Source organism: Artibeus jamaicensis, unplaced genomic scaffold, assembly GCF_021234435.1.
Source record: "Artibeus jamaicensis isolate MK-2021 breed Jamaican fruit bat unplaced genomic scaffold, CSHL_Jam_final contig_354, whole genome shotgun sequence".
Lineage (NCBI taxonomy): Eukaryota > Metazoa > Chordata > Mammalia > Chiroptera > Phyllostomidae > Artibeus > Artibeus jamaicensis.
Window position 1 is genome coordinate 36,134,626 of NW_026521803.1, and position 18,742 is coordinate 36,153,367.

At 50.1% G+C, this 18,742-nt stretch overlaps 1 protein-coding gene across 1 annotated transcript in view; it reads right to left on the reverse strand.

Annotated features, from left to right (window-relative positions):
- Window positions 1-18,742, reverse strand: part of ALPK2 (alpha kinase 2) — a 97,070-nt gene that overhangs the window by 18,758 nt on the left and 59,570 nt on the right. Inside the window, exons 5-9 of the mRNA XM_037152003.2 lie at window positions 8,406-11,625; window positions 3,304-3,451; window positions 1,148-1,275; window positions 1,012-1,047; window positions 16-290 (exon numbers count right to left, since the gene is read on the reverse strand). Coding sequence (XP_037007898.2) covers window positions 16-290; window positions 1,012-1,047; window positions 1,148-1,275; window positions 3,304-3,451; window positions 8,406-11,625 — 3,807 coding nt within the window. The remainder of the gene's footprint in view (window positions 1-15; window positions 291-1,011; window positions 1,048-1,147; window positions 1,276-3,303; window positions 3,452-8,405; window positions 11,626-18,742) is intronic.

Below are 18,742 nucleotides of genomic sequence, written 5' to 3' on the forward strand. Positions count from 1 at the left end.
TGCAGGGGGGCCCACCTGGACAGCGAGTGTGTAGTTCCTCTGGACAAGCTCATCGTCGTTTCTGGTCCCGTAGGCCACGGCGTTGTGCACCTTGAGCACGCAGGCGTGGCCGGGCTGGAAGACGGGCATGAGGCCCTGCATGACTTTGCTGCGGAAGGCTTTGCGGTGGACGCCTTCTCCAAAGTGCAGCTCCTCCGTGGCAATCTGGCCTCGCAGGCGGTCCCCGAAGTACCGGTCACGGAGGAAGTCTTCTCTGAAGATAAGTTGGCTGAACTCAATCTCTTCGCATCCTGAAACATGGCCCGAGTTTAGTTGTACTCAACACCCTCCTCAGTGGCCCACCTCCCCCGTCTCGTCTTTGAGCTACGGCTCTGTTGGGAGTCAGGTGTACTTTCCCCTCTGAGGTTCTACAGGTCAACCTTGGACTCAGCAGGTGGCCCAGGGGCAGCGGGAGTGTCCTTCTGGAGCAGCTGCTAAGCTGTCGCTATAGCAGGTGCACCCCGGTGCCAAAGGAGAGCCTGTACACCCACCTGTCATTTCCATTAAGATGCAAATAAATGGGGTTGTTCTCCTGACACCTGGCTCTCTTTGGGCATCTGCTCAGCTAGTCAAAGTGAAAACTAAACTGAAGAAGCAAAACATGCCGTGTAAGTGTCAGAGGCTGAAGAAAAATCCCCCGCACACGGCCGAATGCTAGTGCGTGGGCTTCTGGGGCTTGAAGAAAACAGTGTAACCCCAACCACCCCCCACACGTTCCCAGCAACACCTACTACATGATCTCTGTCACAAATGGTGTACTTCTGGGTATCCGTAGCCTCGAGAACTTATCATATGGGCCTTATAATCAGGCTGAAATGGCTCATGAATTTTCATTCATTTCTCAGTCATTCCTAGGCTCTCTCTTCCTTGGTTAGAAGAGTCCATGGGAATATCACTTCCACCACTGACTCCAGGAGCTATTTCGTACTTTCTGATGGGCCCACCCCCTGCACCCCACTCACATTAGCTCACCTTTAATATCCTGGTGACTGGGAAGTTGTTTGAGAACTGGAAGAAGATACAGAAGAGAATGCTTTCAGATCGAAGGAACATCAGTTGGCAGGGCCAGTGTTTCTCATTTATCGGAAATGGAAGAGCTGAGGTTTACCTTCAGGGGTGAGGTTGAACTCCGCTGTCACTTCTCCGTAGCTGTTCTGGATGCGGCAGTTGTAGAGGCCCTGGTCCTTCTGGCTGGCTTGAACGATGGCCAAGGACACCATGGAGTTGTCTCCTGCACTAAAGTGGGGGATAGTAACATGTGTCCTCATTCTGAACTTGCATTTTTCTAATACGAGTAAGGAGAAAGGAAGTCATGTTTCTCAGACCTAATATTTTCAGCCAATGGGCTGGACAAGATCATGATAAGCTGTTTAAATGATATTTTTATCTGTAGGGCATGATTGGCACAATTCTGGTTGAACATTCTCACTCTCAAATGCAATGGTAACACACAGAAACATTTGGGAGGGTGGACTGTCATTAATAAAGCAAAGACGAGCATCGCAAATTCTGGAGGCTGATCAGAATTTCTGATCAGAATTCACCTCAGTTATGTCACTAGTCCAGAAGACACATGCTTGAAGAAGAATTGAAAACTTCAAAACCAACTGCAAACCCAGACCCACTGAGAGACAAGAAAAAGGGCGTCTTTGCTGTTGCTAAGTGACTCATGGAAGGACTTGTAATGGAAACCGCCAACTGGAATTAAAGGGGAAAGAAATTTGATAACATCTGAAATCCCATGGGAAATAATACAAATGATCTCTTCATATATGAAGGAATTATGACTTCCGAATATGCTCAAGTATTAGCAGAGAGAAAGCAAATCGGTGCGCCTAATCCAGACGGGGTCGCCAAGGAGAAAGAAAGCAAACGCCACCGAGACTTGAGAGGCCCCGGCCACGTGTCATCAGTAAATCGCCTGCTACTAATGCTCACGTCCTCTGGAGGGAGGTTAGGTTCTCTAAAGACACCTTGAAAGGAAAAGGAACCAGGAAGACTCAGGCGCCAATGCCAAGTTTCAAGCCAAGTGGCAGACAATGCTGGCTAATTGCACTTGGCTGACAGCTATAGAAAAAAAATTAATGAATAATTAGTACTCCTTTTTGATAAAGCTCTGGAGATAGCCTTGATTTAAAACTCAAGCCATTGCTTCTCCATTCTAATTCCTCTTAAGCCATGCGTGTGACAAGCAGGTAAGGATGACAGTTTAAGCAAAGCAGATTCACTAACACGTCGGTGACGATCCAGTGAGACTTCAGCAGTAACACTAAGGAAGCAAAACTGTGGCTCAAACCTACCACTGCTGCATTGGAGCATTAACTTTCAGACATAATCCAAGCAGACATGTTTGATTGGATTATGTAGAAAACTCCTATTTTTCTTTCTTTTTCAGTCTGCTTGTGACAAGATTAAAGGGATAGGAACACCTCCTGTGACTCAGGGAGATGAACAGGGACCCCCTTTGGCTGAAAGAGGTTTCTGAGAGTTGTCTTGGTTATGGTGGTTTCCATCAAACCAGGTAGCCTGGTTCCAGAACGATCCACACCTCCTCAGGTGTGTCGGATGAAGCTTGAGTCCCTCAGTTCTCCTGAACAAGCATTTATCCCCAGAAAGGTGCTTTAAGAAGCTATCAGTCAGATTCATCCCACATGGAACATTCTTGGCAATGACTCCCCCGCCCCTCCAATAGCCTGGTGCCCCAGAAACTCATGGCTCTTCCCCCTTAAAGGTTGCTCACCACCCTCCACAGCGGCCACTTTTCTGCAGCCACAAGGATTCTTTTCCTTTTGATTTACCTTCTTGGCTTTGTTTGGTCTTCACCAGGTTAAGGGGAACGTGTGAGACAGAAAACACAGCAAATTCACAGACACATGGAAGAGCGCCCTGACACTCTGGGGCCACAGAGCCCGGCAGAGCAGAAGGCGATTTCACGTGTTCCCCGAATAGCATGAAAACGTAATGGTTTTAAAAGTTAAAATTTAAAGCTGTGCTACCGAAGGTTTTAAATCACATGTTTATATGTAACGAAAGGTTTTGTGACTTTCTAAGGCCACAGAACCCAACGACGCAGAGCCAGGGCCAGACCCTGCCATCATTCCCCATCCAGACGCCTGGCTTCCCTCACTCACTCTTCCGGGATATTCTGGGTGGAATTGCTACTCCGCGTTTCTGTTTTACTTCCTATCATGTATTATTCTATTTTAGAACCATGTGCTGAAATAAGCAACAATTATGAAGAGTCGCCAGGGGCAAATACCGCACCTTCTCTGCACCTGTGCTATTGGTTTTGAATCTTTTGTCCACCAGATAGTAGATTCTTCATGAATTTCTGCAAACTGGCAGCTTAATCTTACATTTCCAGAGTGTTCGGGAAACATCTCGGCTTGGATCTTTTTCAGCAGTACCGGAGCTGGGGGAGAGAGATTGGCAGGTCAGCGTTCTTGTAACAGTTGCAAAGAGCTTTACAGCAGACAAAAGACTTTTCTACCTCATCTCTCCTAATTCTCACAACAATCCCAAGAGACAAGGAAAATAAATATGACCCTTGACCTATGGATGAGAAAACCAAATGTCTGAGGGGCCATGTGGCCTCAATACTAGGAAAATGAACAAATCAATCTATGTAATTACTTTTTGTTTTTTTTTTAAGGTTTTATTTATTCATTTTTAGAGAAAAGGAGGGAGAAAGAGAGGGAGAGAAACATCCATGTGTGGTTGCCTCTCCTACACCCTCAACCAGGAACCTGGGCTGCAGCCCAGGCCTGTGCCCTGACTGGGAGTTGAACAAGCAACACTTAGGTTCACAGGCCAGCACTCAGTCCACTGAGTCACACCAGCCGGGGCCGTATTACTTTTCAATACTTAAAATCCCTTGAGTAAGGTCTGTGGCACACATTGTGAAATATAACTTGAGGGACTTTTTAAAAGAAAGATGAGGGAGAAGGATTTTAGGTACCTAGATACTGCCCTTCTAGCCTGTAGGACCTGGTTCCAAAAAAGATGCTCTTTAATGATCACCAGATCGTCCAGGTCGAAATCAGAGCTGGAGATTAGAGAGTAGAATAAAATCTGGATCATCCAGGTGATTGTGGTTAAGCCCTCAGATGTAAAAGGCAGCTCAACAATAGTTTTTTGCTGAAAAGTATTCATTCATCTTTCCTCTGATTACCTTTGTCTTTTCAGAAGATTGCTGTGTGTCTGATACCAATTTCATTAGCAAAAGAGAAACATCTGCTTGAATGAAATAGGAGCGATAAGGAAATGATTTCCAGAGTTGGGAGGAGATTTTTGAATATCGCTTTTTAAGATCAGGAATGAGAGCTCCACAAGCCAGGCAAATGTGTAATTGCTCAGGGCAGCCACTGGGAGGCAGCATTGACAGCAGAACAAGACAAGGATAGAGGAGCGCGCCAGGTGGCTGGAATTCCTGCAAATGTGGTGTCTGTTGGTTAGAGCCCAAGTTCCATAACTCTGCGGCTTTGGTAATATAGAATGTCATATAACTCAGAGCCAAGACAAAAGTCATCGAAACTGATGCTCGTTTGCTGTGTCCCCTGAAATCCCACCGCTGTCAATATGTGAAAGAATCGCTGCATGAAGCCTCTCAACTCTCCCCGAGGCCAACAGACCTTGAATAACAGAATTCACATTTACAGGCTTATCTTCTTCCCAGGGAGCAATAATGGGCTGCTTGGGGAACACATTCTCAACTAGAGAGTAGCTGAAGTTACTGACAATATTATGGCAGAGAGGAAATATACCAAGTGTTTATTGATGGCAAACCCCATCTCCGTCCCCTTGGCTCCTGCGAGCTGCGCTGGGTGTCGGGGCCCAGAGTCCCGAACCCTTGGTTCAGAGTTGGCCAAGCCACCTCATCTGGGACGCATTTCCTCAAGGGCCTTTCCAGCACTATGTGATCATGGGCAGTTTGTGGAGAGGTTGCCAACCCCACCCACTGTCTGTTGTAAGTTCTGAACACAGAAAATTGGGGAGCAGAGGAAAGGGCATAAAATGAGCAGTGGCATTAAGTGAGGGTCTTTGGGAGATGCAACGCCAGCTTGGATTTGGGAGGCTTGGGGCACCGAAAAGGAGCCCCGTTTGTGTGAAACAGAGGGACCAGCTCGGACAGAGGAGCCAAGAGGAGGCCTGGCAGTGTTGCTGTACTAAGTCTCGAATGTCTGGAAAAAAAGTTACTCAGATTGTTTAACTTCTTTCAGAATCATCCAAGTCATTCCCCACCCGCAAGTCCTACCTGACCAGGTCACGGGTGCGTGACCACCTGTGCAGCATTTGGGTACCACACGTCCCCAAATGCTGCACCCTGTTCTGACTGCCCTTTGAGCTCAGGGGGGCTGTGTGGCCACTGAGACCAAGCCCCCCAACAGTGTGTGGTCATCGGCGTGTCCTTTCTCCTGTGGGCAACTTGAATAACCGTAGGCAAGCATTTTAAACAGATCCCTTCCCTCTGGGGTAAACCCACGTTAGAGATCTTCTAAAATGTCACTTCTGTCTCTTTAAATCTGCTTAAAACCATGTATACTAACAATCTGGTTGGACCCCTCCAAACTCTTCAGAAGATAGTTTTGTGTGACGGCTTCATATTTGATCCTTTCTTTCTTTTTAATATTTATTTTATTGATTATGCCATTACATTTGTTCTATTTCCCCCCTTCATTCCCCTCCACCCTGCACACCCCTCCCCCACCATCCCCCCTTTAGTTCATGAACACGTGTCTGAAGTTCTTTAGATTCTATATTTCCCCTACTATTCTCACCCTCCCCCCATCTATTTTCTATCTACTGTCTATGCTACTTATTTTCTGTACCTTCTCCCCCCTTCTCCTTCTCCCACTCCCCTGTTGCTAGTCCTCCATGTGATCTTCATTACTACGGTTCACTCCTGATCTAGCTGTCCTCTTAGTTTGCTTTTGTTTTAGGTGTGGTTCTTAGTAACTGTGAGTTTGCTGTCCTTTCACTGTTCATCTTTTTTATCTTCTTTTTCTTAGGTAAGTCCCTTTAACATTTCATATAATAAGGGCTTGGTGATGATGAACTCCTTGAATTTGATCTTATCTGGGAAGCACTTTATCTGTCCTTCCATTCTAAATGAAACCTTTGCTGGATAGAGCAATCTTGGTTGTAGATCTTTGGATTTCATGACCTGGAATACTTCTTTCCAGCCCCTTCTTGCCTATAAGGTCTCTTTTGAGAAATCAGCTGACAGTCTGATGGGAACTCCTTTGTAGGTGACTGTCCCCTTATCTCTTGCTGCTTCTAGGATTCTCTCCTTCATTTTAATCTTGGCTAATGTAATGATGATGTGCCTTGGTGTGTTTCTTCTTGGGTCCAACTTCTTTGGGACTCTCTGAGCTTCCTGGATTTCCTGGAAGTCTATTTCCTTTGCCAGAATGGGGAAGTTCTCTTTTATTATTTGTTCAAATAAGGTTTCCATTCGTGACTGTTCCTCTTCCCCTTCTGGTACTCCTATAATTCGGATGTTGGAACGTTTAAAGATGTCCTGGAGGTTCCTAAGCCTCTCTTCATTTTTTTAAATTCTTGTTTCTTCATCCTTTTCTGTTTGCTCATTTTTTCCTTCCTTCTGGTCCATTTCTTTGATTTGAGTCCCAGTTTCCTTTCCATTACTATTGGTTTCCTGTGCATTTCCATTCATTTCAATTAGTTTAGCCTTTATATGTTCCTCTAATTTGTGACTAAAATCAACCAGTTCTGTGAGCATCCTGATCACCAGTGTTTTGAACTGTGCATCTGAAAGTTTGGCTATTTCTTCATCACTTAGATTTATCGGCTCTAGGGCTCTGAGTTGTTCTTGAGCCATGTTTTGATCTGTTTGCACCTGTCACATATGAGGAGAGGCGCCTTAGGTGTTCACCAGGGCGGGGTCACCCAGGTCGCTGGGTTGTGATGCTGTATGTGGGGGCGGGGTCAGAGAGGGAACAATGGCGGTCCTCTCTGCTCACCTGGTCTGCCTCACCATTGGCCCGCGCCTGTTTATCTGAGCGCAAATGTTTGAGCCCGCTGCCCTGCGCTGGGCCTGTGCGGTCTGTCTCAATGCGCGTCGCTTCACTGGTTTATCTGCGCACAAATGCACGACCGCACACAGCCAGCCACGCCGCACCTTGTCTGGGCCCGCCCGTAGCTACCCCGCGCCTGGGATCCACACCCTCGGCTACCTGCACACGGCCCTGGTCGGGGGATCTTTTTTTGCCCGACCCACTCTGCTGCTGGCTTCACCCCTCTCACCTGTTTAGCTGAGTGGTGTGTTGTTTTCGGACTCCGTATTGTTACAATATTCTGTGGTTTGGTTGCATTTATTGCTGTTAAAACTTTGTTGTTTTTAGATTTGGTTGTTCGAGGAAGCAAAGTGTTTCCACCTACGCCTCCAACTTGTCAGAAGTCCCATATTTGATCCTTTCTGACACAGGGCTGCCGGCCTGTGGATGGGGGTGGCGAGGGACAAGCACCACCCAGAAGTCTGCAGGCTCGGTCAGGAGGGGAAAACCCTTCTCTGGGAGCTATGGGGACCACAGCGCCCGGCTCCGACACACCGAGGGCTTCGCCTGCTGCTCTGTCTCCTCTTCTGACTTCCGCCAGGTCTTACAGCAAGCGAGAGAAGAGTTCTGACACAGAAGAGGCTAAAATTCGGGTTACGAGATGGAACTGGGGGTTAAAGTGATTCCTGATGATGAGCCCTCTGGGCCTCAGGGCTCTGAAACCTGGAGCAGAGACTTGGCCCCTCCTGTAGCCTTTAGACTCAGGTAAAGTGAAGGGTGAGTGGGAAAGAAAGTTTACACCCAACTTTGAAAGGAAACCTAATGTACAATAAAGCCATTTGTAATGAAAATCAATGATTGAGGAAGAGACTCCCAAACTGTACCTAAATGTTTATTTCTGGGAAATTCTGCTCAGCTGTGGTCTACTTAATTATACTAATTAGCTATATTGATGAATGCTTCTGCTTATCATTATACAATATTTTTGAAGGATAATTAAACAAAAGAGCATCCTAATCACACTCCCTGAATTAAACACAGCTACAAGCTCTCCCCAAAGCCCACCTGGGAACTTGTTAGAAATGCAACGTCTCAGCCCACACCTGGAATCAGACACCTTGTTATTGGAGCCCAGGTCGCATTTTAACAAGCCCTCCAGGTGACTTTGAGGCCACTCAGGTTTGAGAACCAGGGGAGTCTATCTGCCAAGCCCTGTGCTCACAACCATAGCGTCAGTGCCCACCTGGTGGACACTCAACTTAATGGCAAGGGACTCAGAAGGACCAAGGAACACAACACCTACTGGTCAGCAAACCCAAGCTTTAACAGTGACGGAGAGCAATGGGGTCTCACCTTTTCCTTCTCTTTTGCAAAGCAGCTCTTTTGAGTCTTTTTGCTCACTGGTGCATAATATCGACGTCTCGAGTTTAGGAACCTTTGCAGGAAACCTTGAGTTTTTTCTGACATTCTCCCTTTCTTCCAACCTCAGCCTCAGGGCGGCCACCTTGGACAGAATCTTCTTCTTCATTCCCTCAGCTAAACGTCCACTTCCTGAGGTTTCTTGCTTCTTCTTGCCCTCCTCTGTAGCAGTCGCTGGGGGGCTGCCTGTCCGGGCTGCCATAGGCCGGGGCCTCTCCCCCCCTGACTTGCTCCCATGGCCCAGGGTGGGGCCCAGTTGACATGGGTCTTGCTGTGTTTTAGGAGCTGTCTCTGACTCATGTTCTCCTGAAGTGAATGCCAAAGCCATTGCTGGGGAGCTGGATCGGCTTGCGGTTTTGGTTTCCCCACTTTGGGGCGTCTCTTTTTCAGGTTCCTCAATTTTGTGGCTTATTGGAAAGTTTGTGATGTTTCCTTCAGGAGATGAAGTAAAAGGCAGCGGAATAAGACCACCAGAGGAGGGCGACTGTTTCCCACCTTCACCCCCCCTCTCCCCGCTTTCCTCTGAGGCAGAAAGCGTAGGCTCACAGTTGCTGGGCTCCACTAAACAGTTTGGGGGGATGTCATGAACTTGACCTGTGGTGTTCTGAATGTCAACTCCAGCAGACGCCTGAGTCATGACTGCAAGACCGCTAGAAAGAGGTAAAGTGGGGGATACAAGATCTGCTCCGCTGTTTTGACTTTGCTCAGCCTCCCCCCGCTCACTGGCTTCTTGGTTTCGGTCAGTACTTGGAATGGTTTCCCCACTTTGCTGGGGGCATGGAACTGGCGAGCTGGCAGGTCTGACTTCTGCTCTCTGGCCCAAGTGTCCGTCCTCCAGTTTCCTGTCCTCTGTGCTGAGCCCCAGGGTGGATGCAGACGGCTCCCGGGTTTCCAGCCTGGCCCACTCCACCACACCTATTTCATCAATGGGATCTACAGAGGACTCGAGGATTTTCGGGCTGGTCAGAAACGATTTCAAGAAGGCAGGGAGTGCCGCCATAAGCTGTTTTTCCTCTTGGTTTTGACTCACACTGTGAACAGTTTCCTGCCCTCCAGTTGTGGAAGCTTCAGATGGCAAATCTGTGACACACAATTCCTCTTCGACAGGGTCCACAGACGACTCCAGGAGCCGGCGCTGGCTCAGATACCGGGCAGAAAGGCAGCGCCAATAGGTGCGCCGGGCTGGCTTCTGACCTTCATGGATATCTCTGTTATCAGCAAGGGCTGAGCCAGGTTCAGCCTGAGGACCACCAGCCGATGGTGCAGGCTCAGAGGGGTCCAGTTCAGGCCCAGCAGCACCTGCCTGTCCTGTGTCACCTACGGCCCAGGCCCCAGCAGGAGTCATGGCACCAGCAGCTGACTCCTTGCACTCAGAATCTGCCGGCTGTCCTGGAGGGCAGGCCTGGAAAACAGAAGCCCCTAGAGCCATCCTCTCGGGCTTGTGGGCTGCTTCCCCGTGTCCTGGTCCACTGCCCGTAGACTCCTCCAGGGGGATATGGGAGCAAGGCAGAATGCTGCTCACAGTCTGCCTGTCATCTTCCACAGTCACTTCGTCCACCGTGGACATGCTGGTCCCTGGGCCTGAGCACGGCCTCCGTTCCTCCCTGCAGCTTGCTGACGGGTGGTCCAAAGGTGCCGGGACTGTCTCCCCTCGTGCAGCAGGCATCGGGGCCCAACTTTCCTGGACATGATCTTCAGAAGGAGAGCCCTGGCGGGGCCAGCTCTCCTGCCAGGTCCTCTGCATTGTTTCTCTTCCTTTTTCCTGGAACTGCTCTTCCAAGCTCCTATTGGCCACTCCATCCACAGTCCGGCTCCTGTCTCCACGCTGGTTATCGACCTGGAGAGAGGAGTCCTGGCCGAGCTCTCCCTCTGGGAGCAGGGGGGCACAGACACAGACTCCCGGTCCTCTAGGGGCCGTGCAAAGCTCTTCTGTGGACTCAGGGGTGGAGCCATTCAAAATATGACCCGACTGTACGTTGGAAGGATGTTGAAAGATATTTTCACCTGGCGGCTGAGGTAAGCTCTCCTTGGGGCCATCTGCACAACTGTTCTCAGCAGTTGAAATGGGGAGGTATTTGGCTGGGTGGACTTTGGTGGCAGTGGTACCAGTTGGTGCATCCCCACTCTCCCTGGTCCCCTGAAGACCCTCAAGATTAGCAGGTAATGTTGCCGGCTCCTGAGGAAACTTCGCAACCGAACTATGGCTGGTTGGTGTATCTGTGGGGCCCGGGGCGTGGGGCCCAGGGACGTCCTCACCTTCTTCATGCTGCACCAAAGAATTCTCAGAGGACAGGGACTGTCTGTCCTCAAGCCCTCCTGTGGTGCTGGGGCTCAGCCTGCCCTGCCCTGTGGCAGCCCGAGTCGGGGTGGAATTCTCCCCCCTGGCTAGCTGCTCCCCTGTGGTGCCTTCGCTGGCCTTTTGTGAAGTGTCCCAGGGGAGGGCACTGCTAAGTACAGGAAATGCCACCATGTTTCCGTCCTGGTTGCTTTGGCCTATAGACTGTGCAGGCTCTGAACCCTGTCCTTGGAAAACACCCTCCACTGTCCCTTCATCAGGAAAACACAAGCCAGACACTTTGCTTTGACCTTCCACCAGCTGCAAGTCTGTGGAGCAGAATTCTTGGGGCAAATGCTCATGAACGGGGGCTCCAGCCGGGGGGTCCATGGTGCCACCTGTCCCTTGGTCACCTGCTCTAAGATGTTCCATCAAACACTCTGCTTCTCTGCCCCTCAGCCCATGGCACACAGTTCCCAGGGTGGGGACAGTATCTGTGGGTGCAGGGGGAGAAACAGACAGAGTCTCCGGCTCCCTGGGGTCATCGCTGCCCTCTGTAGGCAGACACACCGACAGCTCACAGGGGGACAGAGTTGCATGGGTGGCTTCTGGGGGGCTCAGCCCATATCCTGGGTCTTCCCAGGAACATCCAGGTGTGTCGTCTTCTCTGCCTTGGCTTTCTTCATGCCGAGGGCCTTGAGTACAGCTTTCCCTGTCCAGGTATGAAATCAACGGTGCACCTTCATCATCGCTCCTTTCTAAGCTGGAGACAGAGTCTGCTGTGGTCCCAGGCAGTACAGACCCCTCCTGGGCAGGCTCTGAGAAAGCTGGTGTCCGGCTGGGAGAGAGTGTCTCCCCGGCTCTGTCCTGAATTTGCACCTAGGAAGATGAAAAGCAATATTAGTACGATTGTCCCTGGGAGAGCCTGCAGTAGGGCAGAACTGCGGTCACAAGAGTGGTAATACCTGAGGACTGTTGTAAGGGACAAGGAGAGCAGTGGGAATGATGGAAATCTGAATGTCAATCCCCAAACCCACTGTACAGATTAGAAACGTCTCGGAGATATGCAAATGTAAGCAACTCTGTGTTCCAGGGGACCCCTGGTCAAACTGTCCATTATAAGCAGAAAGCCTCCTGGCATCATCAGTTAATGATTTTCTCCCTTTGTCTCTCTCTCTCTCTCAGTAAAGACGAAAATAGATTGGATGTTAACTATTGTCATCAAGTAAGTCCTAGGAGCTTGTGTGTACCTTTCCAGAAAGATATATTTCACATGACCGTAATAAATGAAAAATGCAGTGTCCATAAAGTAGTAATGAGCAGTCTTTGCCCCCAAATATGACAGCTTGCTGGTTAATAATGTTACTAAAGAACAGAGAGGCCTGCTCTCTTTGAGGCCCCCCTCTCATGGAGCACTAGGGTCATGATTGGCCATCAGCACTGCCAATCATTCTTGCCCCCAGAAGGTTATAAAATATTGCAAAGTCTCCCCCATTTTAAAAGAGCTGCCCGGTGGCAGGCAACTGTATCCACAAGAAACAGAGAACCTGGGACTCACTTAGGCTTTTGTGAAGAGAAAGGAGCAGAGAGAGGGAAGAAAGAATGACTGAATGAACCTCTCTCACATCGTGAGGGGTGAACCCACCATGGTACTATTGGAACATTCTGTGATATTGGATATTGTTCAAGGAAGCAGCAAACTCTTGGGCTGAATTCTTTTCTCTTGAAGTGTTTAGCTCATCCAGTATTTCAGTGCATATCAAAATTATGCCCAGCTAAGAAGAACGGAATTGCCACTAAATTTCAGCAAGGATCCCCACCTTCGCCCCAGGACACCTGCTCTGCAGCGGCCGGTTCAAAGGTGCAGGCACCACGGCTGGGCTTAAAGAGGGAAGGAGCGGCCTCTCCAGCATCAGACAAAGTGGAGCTGAAATGTTCCAGTGCACGTGCAGCTCCATGGTCCTGAGGCTGATTTCCATCAACGCAGGTGAGAGCCACCCCTCCCTGCACACGCCGCCAGCAGGAAAGAGGACGGCAGCACAGCCACACCTCCTTCCACCCCCAGCAGGGCTGCTTGAGGACAGTGGGGACTTGCCTCTCCTTTTGTTCGCTACCCTGATGTTCACTTCACTCAGATATTATTGAAAGTGCTAACTGAACAAGAAGAAACTTAGTACAGTTTTGTGGGCTATTAACTCCATGAGTGCTGCCACCATTCACCAACTCAACAAGCATTTATCTAGCCCTCTGATGTACTAGGGAGAATCCCAAGTGATGAGGGTGCAATACGGGCAAAATACCCACCTGCAGGGTGTTCCTGTTCTGAGTCGTACACACGGCCTCTCACAGGGTTAACACTGAACAGGTGCCGCACCTTAGCACCGAGCCGGCGCTCCCTGAGCACTTGATGAAAGAAGCGGGCAGTGAATGAACCCTGCGTCAGGTGAGACAGCTCTACCCAACTGCGCCATTAACACTCTGCACTTGGAAGGTTTGGACTCATCAGCCCCTGACTCTGGGACAACTCTGTTCAAAGGAGACTTAACTGAGCAGGGGCAGATACTGGTTCACATGCCCATATTTCTAAAAAGAATGAGTTCCCTCTTTTTCTATATTCTTTTTTCCTTTCTCACTATATTAAAAGGGAAAACCAGAAAGATAACCTCGGTGAAATAGGAAGCATGGTTTTTAAAAAGTACTGAGGAGTTTAACATGCACAGTCTCGCCTCTGTCCTGATCATCCACAGCGCATGTAGGGAATGTTCTTTTTGTTTGCTACTTGGGTTCAGATTTTTTTATCATGAACTGCAATACAAATATACTGAGCTATTAAGCACAGAAAGTGTGGGTGGCTTCCTGGTCGTGATTTAGGACACTCAGGGACACTGTCAAATCACAAACGCCAAGAGCTCTCTTAAGCCCTCCTCTCCTGCCTGAATTCCCATTGTCTGTCAAGCCTTTATTTTAAGATCTTGCCATCATCACAACACTGTCGCCACCAACAGACCCTTATGGAGTGGCCGCCACGTACAGAACACTCTGCCAGGCACTGCACAGACCCTTCCAAAGGGCTCAAGTTAAAAAGCCACTGTTACTTCCCGGGACGGCACCCACTCGTTCGTGCCTGACACAACGTCAGCAGCGTTGATAGCAGAAGATACAACAAACACCCAGAGAGGGCGAAGCAGAGGGCGGGGAAGCTTGATTAGGGCCGGTTTGGCCACTGGAATACATCGTCTCAGCCACGGTGGTGTGCCGATTTACAAAGCAGTAATGTTCCTGTTGAGGTATACACACACGCCTCCTCTCTTGCATTAAAAATAAAGCCCTATTTTAAAATAGCCTGGAGAAGGGTCCCATGTAAAAAATATGGCAAACCCTTGACCATGTGAGTTCATCCACTTGAAAAACATTTACACAGTGTGTATGGTATACCAAGCTCTGTTCTAAGTACCGGGGAAGCACCAGTGAATGTAAAAAAGACTTCGGCCTTTTGGGAGATATGTTCAAGCAACAAACCGTATCATTGGTCCGCTGCTGATGGGAAATTCCATAAATTTGACTTTAAGTACCCCAAAGGGGTTTCTCAAAGCAAAGCTTTAACAGCCCAGAACATCCTTGTCAAGGGCCACAGCATCTGTAGTCTCCTTGGGGTCACGCAGAGGCTGAATCAGAGAGAAAGAGAAACCACTGTCCTGAGCCTTCCCAACAATCCAGACCGTTCTCTTAGGAGGGGCGCTCTCAGGTGAGACATCCCAACAATCCAGACCGTTCTCTTAGGAGGGGCGCTCTCAGGTGAGACATGCTGAAAGGACTCCAGCAAACGCCGCCCCTGCTGCTCAGGTGGTCTCGTGTGCCCAGATTTACGAATGGAGCGAGTGCTCAGATGGAGGGGGTTTGTTATGTAGGGAAATTGCTCTCATTCAGGTGAAAAGAAGGACGTTTTGAGGCTCTAAGAGGAAGCCCGTGCGGTGTGTGGAATGTGGACTCGGAAGACTGGTTTCCTGGGTTCAGCGCCATCCAACACTGTGTGAAAGATCTGAAGCAATCTCTTTGGCCTCTCTGGCCCTCTGTCTCCTCCTCTAGGGCTAAACACATGCACGTCAGCACCATCCTGCCAAGTGCCTGACCCTCACCGACAGTAGTTTCCCTTGTTCTCTGTGAAAAGCAAGTCGTGGCCAAGGCAAAGCCATGTGCTTTGGGCTGTGTGTGGGCTTTCTCATTTGATTGGCAAAATAAATCTGAAATGCCGATATTTTCATCTCTTCTTTCCTGGGAAGGTGAACAGCCAGGGTCCAATCGGGAGACAGAAACCACAGCCTGGGTTAACTAAGGGCAGTTGAGTAGGAAGAATTGTTAACTGCAATAAAGAGTGTCTAGAAGACACAGGGAAACCCTACGGTGCTCCAAGGGGAGGGGAAGGACCGAGGGAGGACAATGTGGCAGGGGCTGAGCCCTACTTGGAGATGCTGCCCACAGGCCACCAAACAGTGGAGATGCTCGCTGGCTTCGCCAGGCTGGAACTGGTCTGCGATTGCTGGGTGAGCACTAGACCACCCTGCATCGTGCAGGTGTGGAGAGGGTGGCCTCCAGGGCACCACTGGGGGAGAAGGCGGTGCCTTCAGAGAGGGTGCTGTATGTGCGGTGGGGGTAGAGGGAGAGAACACAGTCCTGGATGTTTGGGGCGTCGCCGTGTGTAGGTCCAGGGAAGCCAGAACACTGGTAGAGTCAGGAGGCCCTCAGAGCAGGTGGCCATGCCGAGCTCTGGTTTCTGAGCAAAGAGGGCTGCAGGAAGGTTATCTGTGGCAAGGCCAAAGCTGCAAGGTTGCAAACGGACCATGCCCTGGGTTCCATGGCTGGGACAGACTGTGTGGGACGACCACAGACCCACATCGCTGACCCCACCAATACTGACAACGACAGGACTCATCTTTCTCCTGCGGGGTCCAACCACACCCTCTACTGAGATGGCTTCAGTGAGCTGATTTTAAGAGAAATGGTTAACAGAATTCTATCACCGAGCATCACTGATGGGTGCTTTTGGGGCAGAGGGGCAGTCAATTGAAAGCAGGAGATGGCTGAAGGTCAGGGTGCGAAATCGTCCCAGGGTCCCCCAGTCAATGACAGGACTAAAACTTAAAGCCAAGTCTGTTGGCCGTGAAGCCCTTTGCAGCCCAGCTTTTCTGACACGAGGAGTTAAGAGAAACCTCACCAAAGGGCTGGGAGGAGATCCCCTAATTTAAATGCAGAACTTCTGGGCATCGGAGACACTGGGTAGAAGACTGTATGATGGTCCTCGTCACCTGGAATGTGACCTGGTGTTTGTCAGCTTCCTCACAAGCCCTAAGGGCAGGGATGCCTCACTCCCTATTTCTAGAATTTCAGAACCACGGGCATAGTAGGGGTTCAATGAGTTTTGTTGAATGAAAAGCACATGAATGGACACAAGGAGAAGAGAGGGAGAGCAGATTAGTAGCACCCGAACCTGTTGTTGAAAGCAGCGTCCAACTGGAAAGCCCATGGCGTGCTCGCCCTGCATTTCCCAGTGCCATCGCCATGCAGCACGCCTCCCGTTCTACAAACACATTGTTTCCATTTGTTGGCCTTTCCAAAACTTCTGCCTCCTCAGTGTGTCTGCCACAGGTCCCCTGGAAAGGTGCGCTGCCCTGCTATGTGCCCAACGACACTCAGGGTCAGTCTCCTTTTTGTTAATGACGGTGTCCCGGATGCCGACAAAAGCACATGCCTCTAAGTTGAGTCACTAACAATAGAAGGTTGTAGGAGATGAGATCCTGCTTCTCAAATAGCTTCTAATTCAGCTGAAGAGAGAAGAGGCACATGGACAAGATAAAGGAATAACCATCCCTGACAAGTTGTGCTGACGGCCCGATGGGCGGAGCCTGACTGACAGTTCCAGCAGAGGAAGGACGGCGCCGTGCATCCTGCTCTCCCACTGGACGGATCCGACCCTGAGGTGCAGAAACCAGAGGCTGCACTCTTCCATTGCATGCATCCATTCTTAGTGGATTCTTGGACGTGTCACTGCAGTCTCAAGAACCTTCTCCACCGAGTAGAGGGGGTGGTGGTAGGTGTGCTGGAAGCTGTGGGTTGACTGACTCAACAGCATCCCCAAGCCCCTTGTCCCTTGCTACCTCCAACTAAAGTAACTGGAGAGGCCCACTCTCACAGCCCCCTGCAGAGTGAGATGGAGCCAAGGGGTTGGTTCTGGCCAGTGAGGGGTAAGGAGAAATCCAAGGAAGGGCTCTGGGGAGGCCTGGCTTTGCTTCTGTCAGGCACGGGTGCGGTAGGCACTTTGTCTACCCCTTCCTCTTCCTGTCAGAAGGACGTGATGCCTGATGTCGCAGCTGGCATCTCCCAGTCAGGAGCAACCAGCATGAGAATGACAAGCCACCACGCCATGGCTGGTGGAGCAGAAAGAGAGAAAGGCCAGAGGAGTGTGCCAGCCTCCTTGAGCCACTGGGACAGCACTGAGACCTTCCACCTCCAGACGCCTTGTGACACGAACAACAAAGGTCCTTAGGACTGAGGCCACTCTCCAGTGGTTATTTTGTTAACTGCAGCTAAAAGCAATCCTGGCAGATGCCAGAGGACAATGCATCGCTGAAGGTGAGGGAGAAGGCATGAGGCTCACCCTGGAGCCCTTCTGGAGGCACTGGGTGAACTGAGGTAGGGATTAGTTTGAAGGGCAAAGGGCTGGTCCATATGCCAAGGGATCAAAAGGGCTTGAGGCAAGATGAACTTGGAGTCCAGTGGGGGAGGGAGAATGGGGAAATCTGAGAAGCCAGATCATCAAAGGAGAAGTACCAGCTTTAAGGCAAACACAGCCCCCCAGGGCCAGGAGGGTCAAGCATGTAGCTCCTTGCATCTGCCAGCCAGCACCCCCACATGCCTTCCCGTGGGACGAATTCTCCAAATTCTGTTTCTTTTTAAATGGTCTTTGAATGTTCTTTCCTCCTTATCTGGACTAGATAGAAATAGCACCGCGTCCCTCAGCAGTTGTCTGCACATCATCAATTTCCCCCTGTGGTTCCAGGAATCTCCAACTGGGAACTGCCCGGCTCCCCAGCCTCCCGGGCTGCTGGGGCCTCGCCCACGGCTAACCTTTCCTAACTATCTGCTGAGCCCTCACTCCAGGCTCAGGGCCATTCGTCACTGGATAGTTCAAATCCATACCACCTGGGCCTGAGAAACGGGAAACAGCCCGGTCCCCGGCCAAAGAAAGCTTGCGGGCAGCCTAGAATAGTTCAGGAACTTGCATTTTAGGGGGAGTTGCCAGGTTGCCCAGAAAGGAGCTTCAAAGCCTTAAAGGCTTTGAATGTAAAAATAACTCATAATAAAAAGGGGGGACACTTGTCTGAAGCCCCCAATCCTGAAACCAGATGCTGAGCACCCTGTCCTTTGACCGGCTCATCTTCATTCCATTCCCGCGGGGAGACAGGGGATGTCCCACCAGCTGCTGTTACAATGCTGGCAAAGTCTTAGAGTTTGCAACCTGCCGGTTTGGTCTCTTACTGGGAGTGGACAAGGTTTCCATGAGGAACACCTTTTCCCAGGGCCCGGGGCCTCTGTGCATTCAGCAGAATCTGCCCAGTGACATGGTGTGAGAGAAAGAGCCAGGAGCTTTCTGTGTTTGTGGTACATCTTGGGTGATGGACGTGAGGCAAATAGCAGAACTATCACTAATAGTAGCAATTACTGAGCCCTATGTAAGCCTTAATACATGGGAGGCACTATTCTGTTAATACAGTTAGTGTTTTAAAAATGACGTAGAAATGTATGCCTTTGGGACTTCAGGTTGTGTCATGCCAGGGAGAAATACACCGGCTACTCCAACACATAAGAGGGCCGTTTGGTGACAGACCCCCAAATGCACGGGTCAGAATAGCAGCTGACTTCCTTTTCTGCAGGCATCTTTCTTTTCTCACATCTGGGAGCCAAGAGGAAAGCCATGATTTCCATAAGGGTGCTGGGAGAT